Source organism: Mus caroli, unplaced genomic scaffold (assembly GCF_978045245.1).
Source record: "Mus caroli unplaced genomic scaffold, Mus_caroli_1 scaffold_6, whole genome shotgun sequence".
In the NCBI taxonomy this organism is placed as follows: Eukaryota; Metazoa; Chordata; class Mammalia; order Rodentia; family Muridae; genus Mus; species Mus caroli.
In genome coordinates, this window is record NW_028227261.1 from 39,708,381 (window position 1) to 39,730,654 (window position 22,274).

Below are 22,274 nucleotides of genomic sequence, written 5' to 3' on the forward strand. Positions count from 1 at the left end.
ACCTTATACTAAGCATTTATGCCGACCCAATTATGGTGATAAAACTTCAGCATCTGAGGTCATCCCCACCCAGAACTAGACAAGTCCAGGATTCCAGGCCCTGACACCCCACAAGCCACCTCTGATGCTCACTCCCCTAAAGAGTCATCTGAGAAAAACTTCAGCCATCTGAAATGAGTTTGTATAGAATATATTTCACTCTTTAAAAATAGAACTTTGAGCAGTGATAGCATCTATATACAAAAATAAACATCTTCATATAAATAATTTATATGGTAGGAGGTAGGGAGGGGAACAGAGGGCCTCCCTAGGAGTCATCAAGCGATGAAAGGCCGGGGTGGGAGAATGTGCTGAAAACCCTCAGGCTTCGTCTACTGAGGTGACAGTGTGGGACAGAACAGGGCAGGGCTGCACTGCAGCCAGAATGTAGCCTCTCGGCCCAACCTGGATACAGACATGAGCTCCCGTGAGTCCCTATGTGCTGGGAGCCTCTTGTCCAAGCAGTAGCTGTTCTCTTTGGGTGTCAGCTAGGTGTGTGGAGGCGGGAGGAGATACAGACAGCAGCATAAGGCCCTCCAGGGGTCCATCCTGCACTCCATACCTCACCCATTTCGTCCCAGTGACTCTGTATGGCCCTGCAGGGTCTCTGTGGTTCTGACACTCACTCGGTGGCTAGACCCAGTCCTCTACAACTGAGGTTGCGCTGGGGCGGCAGCAGGAGACTACATGGGCTCCTCGGAGGCTGGGTGGACGTATGCTCCAGGCAGAGGTGGTGGGTGGAGGGCCACAGTCATGGAGGTAGTCACTCTGGCAAAACTCTGGGGCAGGGTGGGGGGCATGTCCCACTTGAGCCCACCTCTCTGTGGAGCAGCGGAGCTTAGGGTCTGTGGACTCTCCTTGTATACCTGCACCACCTGAAAGACACACCAGTCCCAAGCCAGGCTCCCAGTCAGACTTCACAGGGCAAGAAGATTTCAAGGCCTGCCAAACCCACCCTCTGCCCTGGGTCCTAAAAGGCTGAGTAAGGCCAGTCCCACTGAAGGCTGAGGGGCAGGAGCCCAGAATCCGAGGAGGCCGCTTTCAGCTGATGGGGGCTCTTTTAGGAAGGCCCTTCAGAGCTGAGCCCTCTGCTAGCCACTGAGGGCCTTTGGTTATGGGTCTATCCCTCCCTTGCATTATTACCCTGTCCCTTAAGAGTGGGGACAGGAGAGTTTGGTCACCTGTGGCGGGGGGCCTAGGATAGAGAGCAGCACAGGCAGCAGCAGGAGTCCATGGAGCAGGCCCAAGAGTGTCAGCACCGTCAGCACCACAAAGAAATACCTGGGCGAGAGCGAGGGTCGGTGGCCAGGCCCCGGGGCCACCCGAGGCCAGGGTGGGCAGTCCCCTCTTCCCGAGCCCTCTTGTACCTTATGATGAAGTCAAAGTTAGAACCAGCAAGCATGAGCAGACCCAGCAAGGTGGAGACAGCTCCATCAGTCACAGGGGCAAAGGTCTGTTCCAGAGCGCTAGCAGCCCGCAGGTTCCGGCTACCATGGCTGGTCAGGAAGCCCTGGGGAGAGAGCCCTGGAGTTCCTCCTCTGCTAAACAGCCAGTGTCCCCCGCGGCTATTTCTCCATTCCAGGGTGCACCCAGGCCTTCCCCCACAGAGGGCCAGGCCACCTAGCTTCATGGGGATGGTCTGGAAGCATTGTGGAGTGCACTTTGGTAACACTAGAGATGTGTCTGGCCACACAGAGCAATGCCCAATTCGGTGTCAATGGTGTCTGGTCGGAGGTCTTGCTGAAGTACACTAACTCATTCATTAAAGCACTGCTGCTACCGCTGGGACAGTGATGTACACCTTTAATCCTGGCACTCAGAGGAGCTCTGGGAGGCCAGCCTGGGCTACCTGGTGAGTTGCCAGGGCTGTAGAGTGAGACCTTATCTCCAAACAACAATGAAAACCAAACACAAAGCAAAGAAAGCACTTCTGCCTATGGTGGCTTTTGTGCTATGAAGGTGAGAGTACGCTGCTTGTGGAGTCTGAACCACTGACTGCTCGGCCTTTTAGACAGAAAAGGGGCCAGCAAGAAGGCTCAGTGGGAAAGAGTGCTTACCGCCAAGCCTGATGATCTGAATTTAATTCCAGGATCCACAAAATGGAAGGAGAGAACTGGCTACCACAAGTTGTCCTCTGAACCCTTCCCCTCAAAATTAAGTATAGGTAATAATAAAAGATGTGTGCCAACTCCTGGCCAAAAATGACGGACAGCACAGTGATCTCATGTCTCAGGGGAGCTTTTGGTTTTTTTTTTGAGCCAGGGTCTCCAGGGTCTCATTATGTAGCCCTGGATGTTCTGGAACTTACTATACAGATCAGGTTGGACTTGAACTCATATACATCTGTCTGCCTATTCTTCCCAAGTGCTGGGATTATAGATGTGTGCTACCACGCTTGCCCTCAGGGTAGTCTTTTTTTTTTTTTTTTGAAACAGAGTTTAACAGCCCTAGCTGTTCTGGAACCCACTCTGTAGACCAGGCAGTGTGCGCCATCATCGCCACCTGGCTAAAACTCTTTGTATTGTTCTGCCCTGCCCCCCATCTCAGTGCTGGGAGAAGTAGGCAACCTACGCCTGCCCTCGCCCTATCCCTATCCTTGAGCATTCAACTACTGTAGTGTACCTGCAAGTTTGTTTGTTTGTTTGTTTGTTTGTTTTTTTCGAGACAGGGTTTCTCTGTATAGCTCTGGCTGTCCTGGAACTCACTTTGTAGACCAGGCTGGCCTCGAACTCAGAAATCCGCCTGCCTCTGCCTCCCGAGTGCTGGGATTAAAGGCGTGCGCCACCACGCCCAGCCTGCAATTTTATACTTAATTGTTTGAGATAGAGTTTCATGTAGCCTAAACTGGTTTCTGGCTTGCTACAGTCAGTCTGGCTTTGAACCTGTTACATCCCTGTGGATGAGAACTCATCCTCCTGCCTCCACCCAAGCCTTTCAGGTCGCTGTCCTGAACATGCTTGTGAACCCCGCTTCTGTGACTCCTGAGTGCTTGGATTGCAGGCATGTGCCCTCACCGCGGGCTCAGAGATTGTTCTTCCACTCTATTACTGTAGGCTGTGGGGACGGGAGAGGACGGCTACTGTGGGGACTGGTGTGCTGGTGCTTTAGCTGGTCCAAGGGTGGAGCTCTAGGGAGCCCTGGGCCTTCTTTGCCTCTCAGGCATTTGTTTCAGTAGAATCCCTCCTGCACACCCACAGTGCTATTATTCATGCAAGTCCTGATCCCTTTTTTTTACAAAAAGATTTACTTATTTATTATGCAGGCAGCAGTCTGCCTGCAGACCAGAAGAGGGCACCAGATCTCATCAGAGATGGTTGTGAGCCACCATGTGGGTGCTCAAATTGAACTCAGGTCCTCTGGAAGAGCAGCCATCTCTTCACTTCCGAGCCATCTCTCCAGCCCCTCATTCTGTCTTTAAACTATTCCAGACAGGCCTTCATTTCTTTCTCATATAGATATGGCCCTTATTTATTTAATTCCTGGCCATCTAGACTACCTAAGATATAAGTATTAAGGCTGGAGAGATGGCCTGGTGACTGAGGGCACTTGTTGCTCTTGCAGAGGACCTGGGTTCAAGTTCCAGCACCCACATGGTGGCTCTCAATCATTTGTAACTCTAGTTCCAGGGCACTCTACACCCTCTTCTGATCTCTTTGTGCATTAGGCACACACACAGCGCACATATATAATACAGGCAAAACACTCATACACATTAAAAAAATAAAAAAAACAAAGCTGGGCGTGGTGGTGCACGCCTTTAATCCCAGCACTCGGGAGGCAGAGGCAGGCAGATTTCTGAGTTCGAGGCCAGCCTGGTCTACAGAGTGAGTTCCAGGACAGCCAGGGCTATACAGAGAAACCCTGTCTTGAAAAATCAAAATAAATAAATAAATAAAATAAAATAAACAATTTAAAAAACATATAAATGGGATACAGTCAATACTTGATGTAGGAACTGGGCCCCACATGGTTGTGCATCCCTGTAATAAAAGCTGGGGCTAGTATACTGCAGTACTTGAATGCTCACCAATAGGGATAGGACAAGGCTAAACCAAGATGGCTCAGTGGTTTAAGAGCACTGGCTGTTTTTCTAGAAGACCTGAGTTCAAGTCCCAGCACTCACATGGCAGCCCACAACTGACTATAGCTCCAGTTCCAGGGTATCTGATACTCTCACACAGACATATATAGGAAAAACATCAGTGAACATAAATATAAATAAATCTTTTTTTAAAAAAGATATTAAAGGTCACCCTCAATTACAGAGTTTGAGGTCAGCTTGGGCTACATGAAACCTTGTCTAAACAAGACTATATTGTCAACTGAATTGCCCCTGCACACCATGTCTGAGACAGTCTTGCTATGTGCCTGGGATTGGCCCAAATGACTTGAACTCGAGAAGTTCCTGCCGCTGCCTCTCATGAACTGGAACTGCGAGTGTGTGTGTCCATGCCTGGCTAGGATGCTATTGCTATAATAGTAGTTTTCAGGACTGGAGCTTCAACTCAGGACCTTCTGTATGAAGGCGAGGCTCTACACCTGTACTAGGTTTAAGCCCTCTTTCTTTTTATTTTTTAATATTTATTTATTTATTTTATGCATATGCATGTACCACCATTGCTCTTTTCAGACACGCCAGAAGAAGACATCAAACCCCATTACAGATGGTTGTGAGCCACCATGTGGTTGCTGGGAATTGAACTCAGGATCCCTAGAAGAGCAGTCAGTGCTCTTAACCACTGAGCAATCTCTCCAGCCCCTTTATAATTCTTTCTAGATTTATTAATTTTATATGTGTGTTTTGCTTGCATGTATGTATGTGTGAGCACCAGGTGTGTACCTAATGCAAAGAGATCAGAAGAGGGGGGGTCAGGTCCCCTGGATCTTGAGTTAAAGAGAGTTGTGAACCACCTGTGGGTGCTCGGACTTGAACCCAGGTCCTCTGTGCCACCACGCCCAGCACACAGAAGGTGATCTCACCAATTTTTTGTTGTTGTTGTTTGTTGTTAAAAACCCATCACCTGACCTTTCCTCCTGGGGTCTATGCTTACCAGAGCCACGTGAACTGTGAATTCAACACCAATGCCTATAGAGGCCACGAGGATTACCACGGGGATGGCACTCAGTTTGATGCCCAGGAATCCCATGATACCAAAGAGCTCCACAGTCATCATTGCCAGGACCAGCACCTGCGGAGGGTAGGGCTTACCCAGGGCTCCTGGCAGGAGGAGCACTGGTCCAGACAGGGCAGGGTGGGTTGCTGCTGGGGTCTCTCCCATCCACCCTGCCAATACTCACTATGAGGCCAGCTGTCCACGGGCTGAGTAGAAGCAGGGCACAGACGAGGAAGGTGCACACCAGCAAGATGCAGACTGCCAGCAGGAAGCAGCGCCGAAGACCCAGATACTGCTCCCAGAAGAGGAAGGGGGAGCCACTGGGGTAGGCATGCACCCCTGCCTGGCCTGCCTCTGTGCATGCTGCCCGGGCCCCTTCGATGGCTTCTACAAAGTCTGAAGTCTTCTGGAGTCCATGCAGCAGGAAGGGGAACTGGGCAAACTCCAAGGGCTGGGCTGCCGGGACTGTGGAGAGGACGGAGGAGCAGAGGGACCAGATGGAGTGAGCGCAGTGAGGGGTTGGAGGGTCAGGGCCTGTGTGGGCTGAGGACCAGGTTCCGGGCGAGCTCCCATGGGACTCACTGCGAAGGTTCTCCCCGGTGGTATCATATTTGTCGTGAAGCCACTCTGGAGGTGGGGGGTAGAAATTGGCCTGAGAGGCTGCGAGGCCCAGGGGGTCGCTGCTCACCCACACGGTTAGCCCCATGTAGAAGAGCTCTGGAGGAATGAGTCCCTCCTTGTCCACCAGTTTCCTTGTGGTCAGCTGTGAAGGCAAAGATGGCTAAAGGCCTGGCCCGTGGGGTCTGGAGCCCACCAGTGCTCCTTGCCCAAGTCAGCTCCCCACTTACCTGGCTGAAATCCAGAGGTTCCTGGGCATCCCCGGTTTGGATGAGCAGCTTGTAGGCCAGGGCGCCATCTTCCGAGCCATTGCGGTAAGAGTGGCGGGTGATGCGCCCAGAAGCCCAGTCTTGGTCAAATGCAGCCTGGATACCTGGAGGCACACGAGATGGACCAGGATCCACCTACAGCTCTAAACACCGTGCCCCGTGCCATTTCTGCCCCTTGGTCTCTTGGCCTCTTACCCTGTAGCCAGCTGCGGTAGTAGTGAAGCCAGGTGCGGGGTGCCTGGGTGGCAGGTGGGGGCAGCACAGCCTTGAGGGAGCTGAAGCGCTGGTGCAGATCAAAGAGGGCGCGTTGGGAGTGGGCGTAGTCAAAGCCACCCTGTGTCACCAGAGCCACCTCGTACAGGGAGAAGTACCTGAGCTGGGCGCTCAGGAAAGCATGTTCCTTGGTGCCCCGAGGGACCACATCTGTCAGGGCCAGCCCATCTTGTACCAAGGTGGCTCCATAGAGGCTCAGGCCCAAAAGAGCCCCAAAGAACAGCAACACCAAGGCCTGTGAGAAATGAGAACTAAGCAGGAGGTCCAGGGCTGACCCCCAGCCCTCTGCCCTTCTTGGAACAGACAGACTGAGCCTCCATCCTGCCCCACCTGGACTAACCTTGGCTCGTGTCTGGAGCAGTAAAGGTGCAAACTGATAGCGGGCAAAATGGGCGAGAGTCCAGTGGGTGCAGAGCAGGGGCCTGCAGGCTGCCTTTGGCCCTGTCCCCTCCTCCTGACTGAGAAGGTCCCGTGTGGACCCTCCAGGCCTGTAGAGTTCAGAGCCCAGTGGGTCAGAAGCTGGAGACAGCAGGTGGGCTTGAGGAGGCAAAATGGTGACTACATGCTGGCTGCTGGCTTCGCAGTGGGTGAAGGCTTGCACGGTGGCAGTCAGGTGAGCAATGCCCACTGGTACTGCTCTGTCCCCTAGCTCCTGGGGCAGCATCTGAATGACCTGAGCGGAGCAGGGGCTGGAAGGGTCAGACAGAGCAGACGGGTCATAGGCTGGAATGCAGGGCAGGGCACAGGCTAGGGCGAAGCTGAGGATGGGAAAGGGCGGGCATGAAGGAACAGTACCTAGAAAAGCAGCAGAGAACGTCCAAGCGCTGGCGGTGGCGCCGGCGCAGGTCGAGGCTGAGGATGGCAGGGAAGACGAGCATTACCGCTGCAAAATTGCAGCCGACCACTATGGCTGCCTGGGGAGACAGGAGCGGGCGGAGGAGGCTGGATGAAGCATGCTCCGTGCTCCACACCCACCCCAGCCCACCTGCCCATTTGAGACGCCTCACCTGCAGGGAGAAGGCCCGCAGCGCAGGGATGGGAACCAGGGCAGCCATGAAAAAGGCGACCATGTTGTTGACAGATGTGAGTGCCACGCTGGTGCCCGTGCTCCTCAAACATTCACCCATACGCTCCTGCCAGGACAGAGCAGGGACAGACCTTCAGGCCACAGAGAACTGTGGCAGAGTGAGTAGAGGCTCAGGAACTCAGCGGCAGAAGTGCAATTCTGAGGCCACAGCAGTCAACATCTGTTGTGTACCATGAATGGACATCTGCTGTTCTAAGCACCAGTCTTGAATTACGTCACTGGTTTTACGTCAACCCTTGGGACACAACTACCATTAGCATTACATCCATTTCCATGCGGGGAGAAGAATGCTCAACTCAGAAAGGTTACAACCAGACACGATTAATCAGACCAAGAGGCTCTTAACCACTTTGATGAATTCTGGATGGGTCCAAGCTGTTGGATGGGTGCTTACTGGGAGAGGGGTGTCAGGTGGGGCTTTTGTGAAGGCATGCGCCAGCAGGAAGATGTCATCCACGCCAATGCCCAGAGCCAAGAAGGGCAGCACCTGGAGGGGTAGAGCAGGGAATCAAACATCTGGAGGGACTGTGTAGCTTGGAGGTGGCCCCCAAAGGCTGGCCCCCTACCCCCAGTTCTGGTTTACCTGTGTAGTGGCAGCATTGAAAGTGATGCCAAGTAGGGCACAAAGCCCAAGACCTGAGGCCACCGCCAGGGCCACTAGCAACACCCCAGCAAGACCTACGGCACCCTGGGACTGGGAGCAGTCCCACCGCAGCATTGTTATGCAGGCATAGGCCAGCTGTGGGGAGAGATGACATGAGATCTCAGACAGGGATTTTTAGGGAAACTTGCTGGAGGGGAGGCGAGGTTGCTTGAAGCAGGACCCACCATAAGCAGATAGCCTCCTACCACACGGGTGGTGCTGACTTCAGAGAACGCGCGCAGGATGTCATCCAGGGTGGTGGAGGAGAAGGCATGGATCTGCTGGGACGCGTTGGCCGGCAGAGCCTCCTGGGCTAGCTGAAGAGACCGGGTGAGTGAGAGGGGACAGGGGGAAGGCGTGGCCTCGGGAACCCTCCTCGGGCCTTGCCCATACTGACCTGCACAAAGCGCCTCTGCCAGGCCTGCAGCACCATGCTGGCCTGCTCCTCGCTCCAGCCGATGTCATGTGTCTGGTAGTCGCCCCGGAAGTGCTCGTACAGCTGACGGGGACTCATGAGCAGGAAGGTGCTCTGCAAGGCCTCTGCCCTGGTCAGGGGAGTGGGAGTGGGAGTCAGAGCCTGGACACTCAGTGTGGGTCTGTGGGGTGCTCTGTCCAGAGCTGCTTAGCCTGACAGTGTCAATTCCCAAGTCCCCTCACCAAGTCCCAGGGGAGGCCCGACCTCAGCAGCTGTCCTTGGAGATCTCTGGCTGTGCCCCCTAGTAGCAGTTCCTCCTGCCAGTGCATGAACTTGTGGGAGAAGCCATGGCAGCCCCCACTCAGCTCCTGAGCCACATTGGGAGCCTAGAGTGGAACAGAAAGGGGCTTATCTTTAGAATTAGGCTGGAGAGATGGCTCAGTGGTTAAAAGCACTGATTGCTCTTTCAGAGGACCCAAGTTCAAGTCCCAGCAACTACATGCTAGCTCACAACTTTAGAATTTTAAAAGTTATGCTTATTGTTTGTGTGTGTTTATGTGTGTGTGTGTGTGTAGGCATGTATGTGAACATGTAACCATGTAATAGCATGTATGTGGAGGTCAAAGAACAGCTTCTGAGAAATAGTTCTCTCTTTCCATCATGTGGACCCTGGCCTGGGAATCAAACTCTGGTCATCAGACCTGGTGACAAATGCCTTTACCTGCTGAGCCATCTCAGCACCAGAGAGAGGTTTAAAATACCCAGAGCTCCAGGTGCTCAGGGATAACGCTCAGTGATAGAGCACTTGCCTAGCCAGCTAGGCTCTGGACTCAATTACCATTCCCACCACATACCAAAGAAGAGACATAGCATGTAAGCTCAGGGCTTAGGACAAGTGTCTGTGTGTGAGAGAGAGAGAGAGAGAGAGAGAAAGAGAGAGAGAGAGAGAGAAAGTGTGCAAGTAGAGAAAGTGTGTGTGAGTGGAAAAAGTGTGTGTGTGTGTGTATGAAAGTGTGTGTAAAAGTGTGTGAGAAAGTGTGTGTGTATCTAAAACTAGATAAAGCTTGCACCTCTAAGACCCATGCCTGACCCAGAACTCAGCGGGCCCGACTCTCCTCTCCTAACAGCTAGTGTTCCACAGGGGTTACAGAAACAATCACAGGCCTGGAAACGGGCTGCTGGAAGGAGGCATAACCACAGCTCACAAGTACCTGCAGCCCGAGCGTGGTCTCACACCTTCTTCTGGCATCCATAGGCACCCATATGTGCACATAGGTCTCTCTCCTTTTTACACATGCACAGGCGCGAGCAAACACACACACACACACACACACACACACACACACACACACACACACACATACACACACACACACACACACACACACACACACACACACACAAAGACACATATGCATCCACACAAATAAATCTTAAAAACAAAACAGAACTAAAAGTGGAATGCAGGCTTTAGTCCTAGCACTTAGGGAGATGGCAGCAGGTGAGTCTCTGTGAGTTCAAAGCCAGTGACGTCTACACAGCATGTTCCAGGCCAATCAGGGCTGGATAGTAAGACCCTGTCTTATCCCAGCCCCCAAACACACCAACCATATAACAACAAAGAAAAAAGAGGGGGCTGGAGAGATGGCTCAGATGGGTAAGAGCACCCGACTGCTCTTCCGAAGGTCCAGAGTTCAAATCCCAGCAACCACATGGTGGCTCACAACCATCCGTAACGAGATCTGACTCCCTCTTCTGGAGTGTCTGAAGACAGCTACAGTGTACTTACATACATATAAATAAATAAATCTTAAAAAAGAAAAAAAGAACAAAACCAAGAACTGAAAAACAAAACAAAAGGAGTTGGGGCTGCAGAGATGGCTTGCTCGCTCAGTGGGTGGTGAAGGGCACAGGCTGCACTTCCAAGGGAGTGGAGCTTGGCCCCCAGCACCAATGCCAGGCAACTTACAACTGCCAGAAATACCACTTACAGGGAACCCAACACTTGGGTCTCCTCCGGCGCCTACACTCACTTGCATTCAGGTGCACACCTACATTTAATTAAAAAAAAAAAAAAGTGATTCGTGTGCCACTTGAGGGTTCTTTAGAAATGAATGAGAATGGAACACTCTGTGTGTGTGTGTGTGTGTTCAGAAAATGGAGGTGGTGGGAGCACCCCTTAGAACACACAAACACACAGGTGAGAGAGAAGGCTGGGAAGCCATCTTTCTTGGCAGACTTGTCCAGGAACCCACCTGCCTGCTGTGCCGGTTGGGAGCACTAGGTGGACAGTGGGGGTCATCAGGGTCCAGACAGGGTCGCCCCACATAGGCCTGCCCCACCTGTGCCTTGTCTAGCAGCTCACGGAAACCCTCCAGAGAGGCAAAGGGGCCCAGCTCCTCGAGCAGCTGCTGAGGGTCCAGGTTGGTCCACTGGATATCAGGGCGGCCCCTGGGGAAAGCCTGTGGTTAGTGAAGGTCAAAACGCAGCACCTGCCCCCAGACAGACTGCTGCTGCATACGCCCTGCTTCATTCACTGCGAGCATCTCTTACACACTGATCCATCGTCCTTCCCTAAGGAGAGTGTGCAGGGCTCAGCTCGCCTCAGCTGCTAGGCTGCACCCGCACTCGAGAGCTTTGGACACGAAAGGGACTAAGACTGACCTTGGGATGGGTGTGCCTACTATGTGGACGGGTCCAGAATGTCTACCTTTGGTTCTAACCTGGAACCAGATACACACCTGCATCTAACAGGCTTTCTTTTCAGTCTAAGCAGAAAGCCAGCTGACAGCTGGCTGATGTGTTCAGGAAAGTCTCAGGCAGATCTTTGCCTGAGGATCTTGTGTTCTGTCTGAACCACACAGGTCCCCTTCCCTCCGTGGGTGAGGAGAGGCAGGTGGGAAGCCTTGGGCAGCCCAGGCTCTCTCTGATCCTGTCCTGGGAGGCAGTCAGAACTTGGCGAGGATCTCCTTTTTTTCATTCATGCCCCCACACCTCTCCTTTCTGCAAGGGAGTCCCTGGCAGGAGATGAAACGGGCGAAGGGGCGGCTGGCTGGGGCGGCACTCACGGCAAGTAGGCAGAGCCCCCTTGGAGTTTGGCTCCTTCCCAGAAGCAGTCAAGCGGGGTGACGATCACACAGGGAAACAGCTTCTCAACCATCTGCCAGGGACACCCGGGTCGCATCAGTCCTGCCCCTCTGTCATCTCCCAACACCCCACGCCTGAGCCTCAGACCTCCCACAATGCCTCCGCCAGCACCTGGGAACAGCCTAGAGGGTACTCACCCGCTCGATCATCCCATTTTCAATAAGGGGAACCCCTGATTTGTAGCAGATCTTGTTCAAATCCCAGGATCTGGAATGGCCCGGGCACGGGTGATCAGCAAAAGATGGACGCTCATTCTAGAACCTCCACACAGCACTGGACGTGCCCGGCAACTCCTCCTCCCCCGGGGCCTCCCCTGGACTTACTTCCCATAGAGTGATACTTGGACTTTACTGGCCGTGAGCGCCGCCTGGAGGTGCAAGTCAAGTGCCTCGGGGGTGAGGACGTTTCCTCCCTCCTGGTGCGCAGTCTGAATCAACATCTGGGAGGTGTATGCAGCCTCTTCCCCCAGCTTCTCCTTGGTGTAGTGCAGCTCCTGGCTCACCCTGCTGCCCACTGCCAGAGCACAGAGAAAAAGGCTGGGAGAAGGGCCCAGGTTAAACCGGAGGCCTGGGAGATGGGGTCCCAACCCCTGAGGGAAAGAAATGCTGTGGAGACATCTCTGCCTTCTCCTTGGTGGCTTTGCTCCCTACCCCTGCAATCTTCTTCCCCTCTTAGGGTTGTGGAGAAGCCACAGCTGCGGAACTCTATGGTGGTCCCACATTTTAAGCGTGACTGACCCACATTGGCTGGGGTCCAATGCAAATGCTTGCACACACACACACACACACACACACACACACACACACGTGAATAGGTGTGTAAGTCAGTGCTGGAGCTCTTGCACAGGATGTGCAGAGCCCGGGGCTCCATCCCACCACACCAAAAGGCAAAAATCAGTGTGAGCTGAGCTTTCAAGGTTCCAGGACCATCCACAGGTCAGCAGCCCTCAGACCCTCTCTGCTTGGCTGGGCAGGACGAGGAGCGGCCCCCGGGGCTTGTGGGGAGGGTTTGCTGAAAATCAGGTCTACAGGATGATTCTAGTCCAGCTGCCTGGTGCAGTGATGGCTGTACTCTGTGAGGATGTCCTGCAGCCCATGCGCAAGGGAGAGGGTGGGTCTTCAGTGTGACGCTTCCTGCCACCGGGGCAAGATGCAGCAGAGATGAAATCAAGGAGACTCTCGGGAGCTCCAGGTCCCTCCCCAGCCTCACTGAGGTGAGAGCCAGGAGGCCTGCCCTGAGTTCTTAATCCCAGCGTCCCTGTCAGCCATGGAGTCACACTGTGTAAGGGGGACTTGAGAAAGGATGGCGATTCTTTTTTTTTTTTTTTTTTTTTTCGAGACAGGGTTTCTCTTTATAGCTCTGGCTGTCCTGGAGCTCACTTTGTAGACCAGGCTGGCCTCGAACTCAGAAATCCGCCTGCCTCTGCCTCCCGAGTGCTGGGATTAAAGGCGTGCGCCACCACGCCCGGCTTATATTGCAGTATTTATTCCACCAGGCTGGGAATAATGGCTGCCACACAGAAGGAAGGAGGGCGGGGCAGAGAGGAACCCCCTGTAAGGATGGACACGGAGGCATGGGGGAGAAGACACCGGGAGACACAACAAGACGGCTGGAGTAAGACACACAGTTCACTTCAAACGCACTGAAGACTAAAGAACCCTCTGGGTAAACCATGGACAGAGAAAGGTAAATGCCAGCTGGCAAGGCTGGTGACCGATACCAGAGCAGAGCGCACACACCATACAAGGGAGGAGGCAATGCGGCCAGGGACTGGAATGAAGCTGTCTTTAGGCCTCACCCCAGGCCCTGCTTCTGATAGGCTGTGTCTGGACCAACGACTCTCGCTGAGCCTCAATTCTCAACTTAATGGGACCTGGGTCTCTGTAAGAGCAGCCAGTGCTCTTTACTACCATGCCACCTCGCCAGGTCAATTTATTCATCCTTCAAGGGAGGCTGAGTGTGGTGGCTCAGTCCTGTGACCCCAGCACTTTAAAAGCTGAGGGAGGGTTGCTAATGTTTAATTTCACGGGCCTACAGCCTGGTTATACAATGAGCCCCTGTCTCAAACACCAAACCAACCAACCAAACAACCAAACTAAAAAACAGATAGTGTCCACCTCGGTAGTATTAGGATAAAGGCAGGTGGGGATGGAGAGATGGCTGGGTGGTTAGAGCACTGGCTGCTCTTCCACAGGACCCAGGTTCAATTCTCAGCACCCACATGGCAGCTCACAGCTGTCTGTAACTCATGTTCCAGGGAATATGACACCCTCATACAGACATACATGCAGGCCAAACACCAATGTACATAAAATAAAAATAAATCATTAAAAAAAAAAAAAGAAAAGGGAGAAAGGCAGGCCAGAGACCTAAGACCTGCCTGGCACCATAGGTAAGATGGAATTGTAGCCAAGAGTTGCCAGGAGAGAAATGACATGTCAGAAAAAGGAGGGAACTAGGAGAGAGAAGGGACAGTTGGGAAAAAGCAGGAGGACAGACAATGATGACATCTGCTGAGGGCAGGTTCCTTTACAAAAAGGGACATAATTGGTTAAACCAGTGTAGATGCTACCTCTGAGGGAACAGCACATGCCAGGCAAGTGCCCTGCCGGAAGGCACATCCCCCTAACCCAAGGCGCCTTTCTTAAAGAGAGGGTCTTATGTAGCCCAGGCTGACCTTGCTTATGCGGTTGAGGATATGACCTTGCTATGCCGCTGAACTGGTAAGTTCCCTGTCTCCTGCAGAGATAAGCATGCCTGCTTCTGTGTAGTGCCTGGAATTGAACCCAGGGTTTCCCGAATGCTAGAAAAACACTCTACCAGCGGCGTTCTCTCACACCTCTGCTTTCTGTGGCTTTCTTTTTATTTTTTGCAATGGGGTTTCACGTAGTCCAGGATGGCCTCAGTACTGGACTGAGTACTTTCTATGTAGCTGAGGCCAGTATTTAAGTAGCTGGGGTAGGACTGTTTTGAGTTTAAGGCCAACTTGAACTACTGTGGCGATCCTGTTTGAATAATAAGACAGCAACAAATTACTATTTACTAAATCAATAAAAAATTTAAAATTGGCAGCATTGCCGGCCTATGGAGGTCCCCATGGAGCGTCACTTGGTACACTATTTCAGTTCCGATGCTTTCAAACACCAGTCCAAAAATTGTGCCTGGAAGGGCCTAGGAACTATGACCGGAAGTCAGGCCCTGTGATGGAACAGCAATCACTTAGGCTCTGAACAGAGCCTCAGGTGACCTGAGGTTTTCACTTCCTGACAAGCCAGTAAGAACCGGCTCATGAAGTAGGAAAGGGGTTCAGAATCCAGGGCTATGCACTATTAAAGGTTTGGGGGTTCGATAGTGTTAAGAGAGAACCAAAGGGCTTTAGTCGGAGAGTCGGCACAGCAGTTAAGGTGCTGGCTGTTCTTTCAGAGGAGCGAGTTCGATTACCGGCACCTACATGGTGGCCCACAGCTGTCTGTAACGCCAGCTCCAGGGCATCTGTTATTTTTTTCTAGCCTCTGCAGGCACTTGGTAAACATATGGTACACAGACATACACGCAGACAAACACCCATGCACATAAGAAAACCACAAGCGTGAGCCAGGGAGGCACCATCACACTCTGCCGAAGAAGCCAGACCGGGGCCTAGAGCGTGTGTTCAGGGCTCACGTAAGAGTCTGAGCCTTCCCAGGATCTGACAGGAAGGAAGCGCAGGACGCGAAGGCTCCGGGCAGGAACTGACTTGGCCAGGTTTATATGCACCCTAGGGGGGCGATGTGGAGGCTAATTGTTTCCTTAGCCCCTTTGCTAGCTGACTGACTTCCCTGGCCATCCTCAGACAGGCCGGTGACTGTGGTCACCTGGGCTCCTCTCTAGGGCCAGCAGGTGAATCCACATTTTCCATGGACCATCTTACAACCACACTGCACTTCGATGAGTGAAGAATTTACCAGTAATATATTCTTGACAAGTAGAACAGACAGGAAATTGGCTGGAAGGCTTCTCAATTCCCCCCCACACACACACACACACTTTATTCTGTCTGTTCGTTCGTCTGTCCATCCATCCATCTAGCCATCTGTATTTAGTATTATGGCATGCTAGCTTAGCACACTACCAGTACAGCTTTTAAAAAAGTACTTTTAATTGTGCGTGTGTGTGCCAGTGTGTGTTTGTGTATGTGTGACTGTGTGTGTGCCTGTGCATGTGTGCTAATCCATGTGCACTTGTCTGTGTCTGTGTGTGTGCATGTATATATGTCTGTGTTTGTGTTTGCCTGTGCATATGCCTGTGTCTATGTGCGTGCGTGTGTGTGTGTGTGTGTGTGTGTGTGTGAAGGCCAGAGGTTGATGTCAGGTGTCCATCACTCTCTTTTTTGAGACAGGTCTTCTAGTGAACCTGGATCTCACCCCTTCTGCTATATCGGCTTGCCAGCAAAGTGCAGGATCCATGTGTGTCCGCTCTACCCTCCCTCTGTGCTGGAGTTACAGATGTGCGCTCCATGGCCTCTGCATGGGTGTTGGGAATTCACAGTCCAGCCCACAAGCTTGTGCAGCAAGCACTGACCCACTGAGCACCCCGCCCTGGCCCTAGCGCTTTAGTGTTGAGACACCATTTCAATAAGTTGTCAAGACTGGTCTTGAACTCACTCTGCAGCCCACTGGGATAAGTCTCATGTGCTGAGGACAGAAGAGAGAAGGGAGAACATGGGTCCTGGCTAATGTCCTTTGTCTGACAGACTAATCACCTCAGAATTCTCTCTTGCCAAATCTCCTGTTACAAGAATAAAATCCCAGCCTCTTCCTCCCTGTTCTATGAACCCCCTTTCTTTCTCTTTCATGTGGCTACAAGGACTCCAAATGTATAATTACAGTGTTGGGGAAGATTGAGAACACCTTAACAATGGCACCACCACAGGGTGGAAGGGCGGGCTGGCTGTGAGAGACTCTAAAGGCAGGAACCGAGATGAGCTCCTGAGACTAACTCCTGGGGACTGAGTGTGGGGCAGCTGCGGGCTCCACCAACAGGTGGGTGCTGATCCCCTGCCTTCCACATCAAACGGCTGTCTGTGCCTTACCTTCAAGTCAGGGTCCATGCTAGCACTGTACCTCACAGACCTATCTCTGTGTGTGCAGGTGTGCATGCCTTTGTCCATCAAAGAAGGTGTCCTCTGCCTCCTTGAAGCTGGGTTTTATGTTTTCTCAGCTAGGCCTGAAGCCAACAAATCCCAGAGATCCTCCTGCCTACACTCCTTTGACGCTGTGTGTGTGTGTGTGTGTGTGTGTGTGTGTGTGTGTATGTGTGTGGTACTCAGTTTATCACAGGGGCATTGGGATCTGAACTCTGGTCCTCAGGACTACACAGCAAGTGCTTCTAACTACTAAGGCATCTTTGCAAGTCCCTCCACCTTCTGTTTTGGAGAGAAGGTTTCTACCTGAGCTGGAGCCCATGGGTTCTGTCAGACGAGCTGCCAATCTCAGAATGCCCCTGCCACACTCGCCTGGTGCTGGGGTTACAGGTGTGCGCTGCTGTACCTGGCTTTTACACAGATGCTGGGGATCCAAACTCAGGTTCCGCGTGCACCGGAAGTGCTTTACTCACTGAGTCTCTTCCGGCCTCATAACTATTTACTTTTGAAGCTCCACCTCCTTTTTTTTTTTTTTTTTTTTTATTTGAGACAAGGGTTTCAGCCTGCTCTGAAACTCACTCTTTTTTTTTTTTTTTTTTTTTTTCCGAGACAGGGTTTCTCTGTATAGTCTTGGCTGTCCTGGAACTCACTCTGTAGACCAGGCTGGCCTCGAACTCAGAAATCTGTCTGTCTCTGCCTCCCAAGTGCTGGGATTAAAGGTGTGCAACACCACCGGCTGGAACTCACTCTTAAGACCAAGCTGGCCTCAAGCTCAGAGATCCTCTGGCCTCTGCCTCCTGGGTGCACTCCACCACTGCCCAGGCAAGTCTCTTAGTTTTAAGTTGATCAGGGTATTGGTGTTTGGTCCCTAACCTCCAACAATAACAACAACAACAACAACAACAACAACAACAACAACAACAACAAAACAAAAAAACAAAAACAAAAAAGGAAAGAAAAACACATCACATTTACAGCCAAGGAGAGTCTTGACCTCTATTTGAAACTCTGCTAACTGAGGGTCTTGCTTCTTCCACTTCCAGTCCTAGCAAAATGGGAAGCAAAAATGTCTCTTCAGCTCTCAACTCCATCAACTAACTCCTCATTGTGTGGGGCATTACATGAGAAGACTCAACTGCAGAGCTATAGAGAAAAGACCAGTGAGGCTGTGGTCTTACTAATCTCAACACAAAGGGGTCCACTGCAGGAGGACCCAAGGTCAAGGTCGCCGAGGTGACACAGGGAATTCATATCTCAAAGAGACCAACTACTACCCTCTTATAATACATTCCTCATAACTGCAGGGACTAGAGCAAGGGGGGCGGGAGAGGGATGAGCAAATGTAGACATCCAAGCAGTGTTTAATTGGGGAAGATCCGGGGAATGCAGAAAGAGGAAAGGCAGGGCATGGGAGGGAGACTCACTCTATTGTGGCAGGATATTCAGAAGTCATTTGGGACCACCCAAGCAGCAGTGGTTTGTGTGGGGGCATGCATATATGCGTGTGCGCACATGTGTGTCCTGATGCTGGGGGCAGACTGGCAGGCAGGGAGAAACATCTGCTCTGGACCCTAGGGCTGTCTTAAGAGTGTGAACGCTAAGAGTCTGCAGAGGGCTGGGGGTAGGGTGGAGATGGGGTGTGGGAGCCTATGATGTAGGAAGGCTCCAAGAAACATCTGCTCTGTATCCTAGGAGTTGCCAGCATTTGAAATAACTCCAGGGTGTGAGGCTGCGACCTGGGACCTGCCTTGGGTCTGGGCCAGGGCTAGGGAGGTCTGGGGAGCCCACAAATGCAGATTTCCCAGGGAAGAACGCAGTTGAATTTGCCTTTGTCAAATAGCAGCCACATGAAACCAGGCACCAGGAAAGAAGAGAGGCATGCTGAAATTATGAGTTGTGTAATCCTTCCACTAGGACGTGAGGATTTGGTCTCATTTGACCCTGACTTTTGCCTCAAAGTCTATGCTCATTCTTCATTAAATGGCTGCAGGGCCCTGGGTGTCTACTCAGAAGCCTGGCCAGATGGTTCATTCAAGGTTTTCTTTTCTTTCACACCTAAAAATTCTTTTCTTATCATTTCTTTTTTTCCCCTTCCTCCCATTCTTTGTTTGGTTTTTCGAGACAGAGTATTTTCATGCAGCTCTGGCCGTCCTGGAACTCTCTGTAGACCAGGCTGGCCCCACCTGCCTCCAGATCCCAAGTGCTGAGGTTAAAGATTAAAGGTGTGCAAGCCGGGCGTGGTGGCGCACGCCTTTGATCCCAGCACTCGGGAGGCAGAGGCAGGTGGATTTCTGAGTTCGAGGCCAGCCTGGTCTACAAAGTGAGTTCCAGGACAGCCGGGGCTACACAGAGAAACCCTGTTTCGAAAAAAAAAAAAAAAAAAAAAAAAAAGATTAAAGGTGTGCACCACCACTGCTGCCACCAAGCACTAACTTTTCTTTTTCTTCTTGCTTCTCCTCCATCCCTCTCCCCCACCACAGCATGCTCGACAGGCAGTCTGCCATGCCACCCAGCTACATCCCACTGATCTTCCTTCCTCTTCCTTCCTTCCTTCCTTCCTTCCTTCCATCTGTCCGTCCATCTCTCTCTCTCTCTCTCTCTCTCTCTTTCTCTCTCTCTCTCTCACACACACACACACACTCTCTGACACAGGCTATTGTTAAATTCTTAGACTGAAAGTAATTCTCTTGCCTCAGCCCCTTGAGTAGTTAGAATCACAGTGCTAATCTGAGTTTTCGGGTCAGAGCCCTCTCTCCCTGCCTTCTCTTATACAACACAATACCACTTGGCTTTGTTTTGTATGGAACTTACCCCCACACACATTTTACTTCCCTTGGCTATTGAAAAATTCACCTTGTTCCATTTGTAAACTCTGATGTACAGTTAAAAGAACCTAGCTATAAATGCTAAATAAACAGACACATAATCAAAGATGAATATTCCACAAGCTTATACATAAGAGGCTACCATCTAGAGTTGTCCATTTATGGGTGAGAGAGATAGGTGTGAGACAGTTGATGGTAAAGACTTGCCTAGCGTGCACAGTGCCCTGGGCTTCATCCATAGCACTGAGGGAGATTGGGAGAGAGGTAGGCTTTCTGCAACACACCCAGATACACAGGCTCTGAACGGGAGATGCCCCTCTCCATCCTTGATCAAAGCAGCTATGGCCAGAGCCAGTAACTCACCTTCTACCCAGAGCTGCTCTAGGTCTGTCTCAATTACAGCCACTCGGAGACCCAGTGCCAGAGCCCCAAAGGCCACCAGTCCCAGGAAGAGTATTTTGCCGCAGTGTTTCTGGATCCTGCACCCCAGGGAGAAGAGTAGACCTTGGAAGTAAGCTCGAAGCCAGAGAGGAGCCTGCAGGCTCCCAGCTAGGATCTGGGATAGAGAGAGAAGGAGGGTCAGCCAGCTGTCAGCACAACAATGGAGGAGCCTTTCCTTTTCTCCCGGTCAAGTCCCAGTTTCCTGACTTCTGGATGCAGGGGAGGAAACAGCTACAGATAAAGGTTTCAAATGTGGAAGATTTAACTCTCTTTCCCTGTGCCTTTTCCATAAGCACACCTGAGAATGCCCATTTTTGGAAGGTTATGAGTCGCGAACACACACACTCGTCAGCTAGGCAGAGGTGAACCCACAGACATAACTATTTTCACTGACCAGATAATAGGAAATAAACTAACAAATCACTTGCTGGCTCTCGCTTGTCTTCAAACACAGATCCAGTAACACTTGACTTCTAGCCCTACAGATGTTCAAGCGACGTTTAAGTTACAGACGCAGCCCCTCTACTCACATGAGGTGCGGAGGACCGAGCTGGAGGTGTGTAGCTGGGAGGTAGCTCTCCAAGTGACAGTGGCCGAACCATGCTGGTGAGGATGGGGGGCGCGAGCGCCCCCAACCTGCGTTATCTGAGCGCTGCCATAGGCTAGCTTGGCGCCTTGTGCCGCCCGGCTTCACCTGAGGATTCCTAGCTGCCGTGAACGGCCATACGGTCCTGGGTGAGACGCGCGTAAAGATGCACAGGAGCAGCCCGCAGCGGCGGTGCGGGGTGGTGGCCCCAAGCCCCGCTAGATCTGTGGGCTGTGGTCCAAAGTGGGCTCCGCGTGTGAGTGAACCCGACTGGCTGCGAAGCACCTCACAGCTAAAGGTGGCGACTGTGGATCTCGGGAAGTACCAGGAGGCTCAGAAAAAAGGAGCGGGCCGGGGTGACGCCCTCCCATTGGCTAAGGGGGCGGCAAATTACCCGCAGCCTTGCAGCCGGATCCGTTGCTAGGTAACGGCGCCGCAGGGGGCGGGGCAGGAGACCACCCAGGCAGGGCCACCCCTTTGCCTCGCCTCCCGGACTCTCCAGCCCGCCCGCGGGGCCCTAAGGGGAGGAGAAGGGAGGGTGATCCTGGAGGCGCTAGTCGTTGGCCAAGTGTAAGTCAGGATGTTGAGAAAGGGAGTCTGCTGGTCCCCTTCGGGCCACCCTTTCTTCCCGACCCAGCGCAACCCCAAGGACCTCCTTTCCACTCTTTCCATGCAGGCCAGACTCAGCTCTAAAATGCAAATCCCACGGCTGCTCCAAAGCCCAAAGCCCTGCACCATCCAACTAAAGCTTTTTTTCCCTCTAAGTGCCTCACACCCACTCAGTTGCCTTCCAGTCCCGAATTGCCCTCAATAATTTCCTAAGTTCACATGTTCTTGCCTTTGTACATGTTGGGGCCCCTTTGTCTTGGCAGATAACTTTTAAGCCTGAACTTGAATCAGTCAGTCCAAACTTTTGGAAGCCTTGGCGGATAATTGCTTTTTTTCTTTGTGGTTCTTATTAACATTCAGTTTGTGTATTGTATTTTTAAATTTTAATTTTAATTTTTTTTTTTTTTTTGTGAGACGTGGTCTTAAGTAGCTCAGCTTGGCCTTCAACTCCTTATCCTGGTTGTGTCTGTCAAGTTAAGCGACTATAACAGTCCTGTATTGCCCAGCCTGTCTGATAATTGTATTTGTGATGACATAATTTATGTACAACATTGGGAAACATGTTGCTTTTCCAAGTGACTGTGCTATTTCTGTGCTCCTGACTGTTAAATTCTGATCGGTCATCTGAGGGTAAAAGTCGGTCTCCTCATACAGACCGTTTGGGAAAGGAGCCGGGCAGTGGCAGGCCCATTTCTTGTGAATTCCAGGTCTCAGCATGGTCTACATAGAGAGTTCTGGAACAGCCAGGGCTACCTAGAACAATTCTGCCTCAGAAACAAAATACAGTTTTTTGGGGAAAAAAAAAAAAAACTTCAATAAATCTGTTGTTCTGATACTGCTATCACATCTGGCTAGCCTCTTGCTCAATTCTTCCAGACTTCTTAATCATTATATCATAAATATTTTATATTACTACACAGTCCCTCATCAATCATTTGTAGAATGTGCTCAGGACAGATTCCCAGAAATGGGGTTGTTTGGGTCAAAAAGCATGAATATGGTTTTGGCCTTGCTACATACGGCCAAACTTGTTGAGAACTTGTGCAAATTAACATCATCAGCTCCAGGGCTTCATCCTAAGGGTTC

General features: G+C 51.7%; 1 protein-coding gene across 1 annotated transcript; it reads right to left on the bottom strand.

Annotated features, from left to right (window-relative positions):
• Window positions 1–174: 174 nt before the first annotated feature.
• Window positions 175–20,827, bottom strand: Ptch2 (patched 2). The gene is made up of 22 exons (XM_021160255.3): window positions 20,524–20,827; window positions 19,916–20,108; window positions 11,929–12,118; window positions 11,743–11,812; window positions 11,527–11,618; window positions 10,714–10,909; window positions 8,723–8,844; window positions 8,441–8,588; window positions 8,229–8,360; window positions 7,984–8,139; window positions 7,795–7,887; window positions 7,321–7,446; window positions 7,109–7,227; window positions 6,654–7,002; window positions 6,236–6,548; window positions 6,002–6,144; window positions 5,736–5,916; window positions 5,338–5,618; window positions 5,091–5,228; window positions 1,407–1,549; window positions 1,221–1,320; window positions 175–914 (listed from the first exon to the last, which is right to left on the bottom strand). Exons 1-22 carry the CDS (start codon window positions 20,593–20,595, stop codon window positions 723–725), a joined length of 3,549 nt encoding a protein of 1,182 aa, XP_021015914.3. The 5' UTR covers window positions 20,596–20,827; the 3' UTR covers window positions 175–722.
• Between the last annotated feature and the right edge of the window lie 1,447 nt (window positions 20,828–22,274).